We start from the raw sequence: 2,834 nt of genomic DNA, 5'->3' as shown, positions 1-2,834 counted from the left end.
CCTCGAAATGAAGATCTTCCTATTGTGCTTGATGATGAAACAACCCCTGTAAAGGCTTGCGGGGATTTGGCATACCTTATCAATAATGGTGAATCAAATGATATTCATAAGGAAGATGATAAGAATGAATCGGACCCCACAAGTGATGATGGGGATGTGTTAGTTAACAAAGATAATTTTGGGCCTAAACAGTGGAGGGTATATGTGAGAAAGAATAAGAAAGGCCCAGTTAATTAGTATTCTCCAAATAAATAGGAGTCTTAGTTAGTTTGTTAGTATTTCCAAATAAATAGGAGTTAGTTATTATTCCCCATATAAATAGAAGTGTATGGGGCAGTAGCTATGCATGCAATTATTTTCTGTTTTTCATATTAGGGTTTGGGCAGTGAGAGAATTGTTTTCTCTAACTGAGGAGCAGTAGCTCTGGAACTTCTTTGTTATTTTCATATTCATTAATAAAATAATTTCCTCCATTCTATTCTACCTTTCCTCTGTTCTATCAATTGGTCCGACCTGCTGTGTTCATGCAAACCAGAATGGCAGAGAGAATTACTGCAGTTGAGGAACGTTTAGGACGTGTCGAAACTAGTATTGAGGATTTGTGTACTTTCATTGCGGCGGAGATTCAACGGGCGATGGTGAACCGTGAATCACCTCAGTCAAGCGGTACAACGGTTACCTCACCATTGGATGAGTTTCGTTTGTCCGCAAAGAAGGTGGAGTTGCCAGCATTTACCGGCGACGATCCGGTGGCGTGGATCACTCGTGCTGAGACATACTTTGAAGTACAAAGAATCTCTCAGGATGTTCGTATTCAGTTGACAAAGTTAAGTATGGAAGGCCCTACTATCCATTGGTTTAACCTATGGCGTGATTCAACAGAGGAATTGTCATGGGAGAACCTCTGTGAAGCAATGATGGCAAGATTTGGAGGAGGGCGTTTGGAGAACCCCTTCGAAGAACTCAAGGATTTGAAGCAATCGGAGACGGTGGAGGATTACATCGCCGAATTTGAATTGTGTTCATCTCAGTGTGGAAGGTTACCAGAACAACAATTTCTGGGCTATTTTATTGGTGGTTTACGTCACGACATCCGTTCTCGGGTAAGAACATTCAAGCCGCACAACCGGTATGTGGCGATGCAATTGGCACGTGATGTGGAACGTGAATTTGCTGAAAATTCAGGTCATGGATCTGGTTCACGTTACAAACCGGGTCATGGCTCTTGGACAAAATCTCAAAAATCTAATTGGGCTTTTCGCGAAGGGGAAGGAAAGGGATCTGCAATGCAGACCCAGACAAATAACTATTTGGGCAAAACGCGGACTGGTTCGGGTTTAAGATCTCAAACCGGGTCAACGCGCCCTACTAATTCTACAACATCTTCTCGCCCAAATTTAGGTGACAATTTGCGTCGTCATTCTCGTGGTGTCCGCCATCTACCAAGTGCAGAGGTTAATGAGCGTCGTGCGAAAGGACTCTGTTTTCGTTGCAACGAACGATGGGATCATCTCCATCAATGTGCAACAAAACAGTTACGATTGATTATCTTGGGGGATGGTGAAATTGTCAACGATGAAGGAGAGATTGTCGTGTTAGAGGTTGAGTCGGAAGAAGAGCTCACACAAGAGGAAGTAGAATGTAAAACTATGGGATTGTTTGGTGTATCCACTAATCTAAACCAGGTCCGGACGATGAAATTGGAGGGATGTTTACAAGGTGCATCTATTCTGGTTCTTATTGACAGTGGAGCCACACATAATTTCATATCCCCTAAAGTGGTGGAAACCCTCGGATTGCCTATGGTGCCTTCTAATCCCTTGGGTGTTAAGTTAGGAGATGGTCATCGTGTCCTAACTAAGGGTAGATGCAATGGAATTCAGCTGACCGTGGGAGCGGTGCAGATTTGCTTTGATGCTTATGTACTGGAGTTAGGAGGTGTGGATTTGATTTTGGGAGTTGTGTGGCTCGAAACTTTGGGGAAGGTGACCATGGATTGGAAAGAAATGTCTATGGTGTTCAACCATAAGGGCAGTAAGGTGAAATTACTTGGTCAAGCTGTAGATGATACGATGGCTACATTTCAAAGCATCATCACTCCTTCTCGAATGATAGCAGGCTGTGAATGGCCTACCTTGATGGAGGTGCTAGGATCACCGCTGCCACGTGTCTCTGATCATCAGACTAAGGAGTTGGGAGGACTGTTGGATCGTTTTGTTATTGTGTTTAAAGAAATTCAGGGTCTTCCTCCGGCAAGAAACACTAGCCATTCAATTGAACTTTTACATGGTGCTAGTCCGGTAAGTGTGCGGCCTTATAGATATCCTCATTTACACAAGGATGAAATTGAAAAACAAATTTAGAGCCTAATGCAACAAGGGGTGGTGAGAAACAGCACCAGCGCTTTCTCTAGTCCCGTCATTTTGGTCAAGAAGAAGGATCAATCTTGGCGGATGTGTGTAGATTATCGGGCACTCAACAAGGTAACAATTCAAGACAAGTACCCTATTCCTGTTGTAGATGAATTGTTAGATGAGTTACATGGTTGTAGTTATTTCTCTAAGCTCGATCTTAAATCTGGTTATCATCAAATCCGTATGAAGGAAGAGGATATTCATAAAACGGCTTTTCGGACTCATGAGGGTCACTATGAGTTTTTGGTAATGCCGTTTGGCCTCACCAATGCTCCCGCAACCTTTCAATCGGTGATGAATGCAATTTTCAAGCCCTTTCTAAGGAAGTTTGTCCTGTTTTTTTTGATGATATCCTTGTATACAGTAGGATTTGGGCTGATCATTTGCAACACTTGGAGGTGGTTCTTAATATTCTGAAGC

The 2,834-nt window shown here is 42.9% G+C and overlaps 1 protein-coding gene across 1 annotated transcript; it reads left to right on the top strand.

Moving 5' to 3' along the window:
• Positions 1 to 536: 536 nt before the first annotated feature.
• Positions 537 to 2,363, top strand: LOC127079578 (uncharacterized). The gene has a single exon (XM_051019962.1). It carries the CDS (start codon positions 537 to 539, stop codon positions 2,361 to 2,363), a length of 1,827 nt encoding a protein of 608 aa, XP_050875919.1.
• Positions 2,364 to 2,834: the final 471 nt, after the last annotated feature.

Source organism: Lathyrus oleraceus, chromosome 5 (assembly GCF_024323335.1).
Source record: "Lathyrus oleraceus cultivar Zhongwan6 chromosome 5, CAAS_Psat_ZW6_1.0, whole genome shotgun sequence".
Lineage (NCBI taxonomy): Eukaryota > Viridiplantae > Streptophyta > Magnoliopsida > Fabales > Fabaceae > Lathyrus > Lathyrus oleraceus.
This window is presented reverse-complemented; position numbering and strand designations above follow the sequence as displayed.

What these genes read in the sequence shown, in the direction of transcription:
- LOC127079578 (XM_051019962.1), top strand. Translation starts at nt 537, where the DNA reads ATGGCAGAGAGAATTACTGCAGTTGAGGAACGTTTAGGACGTGTCGAA.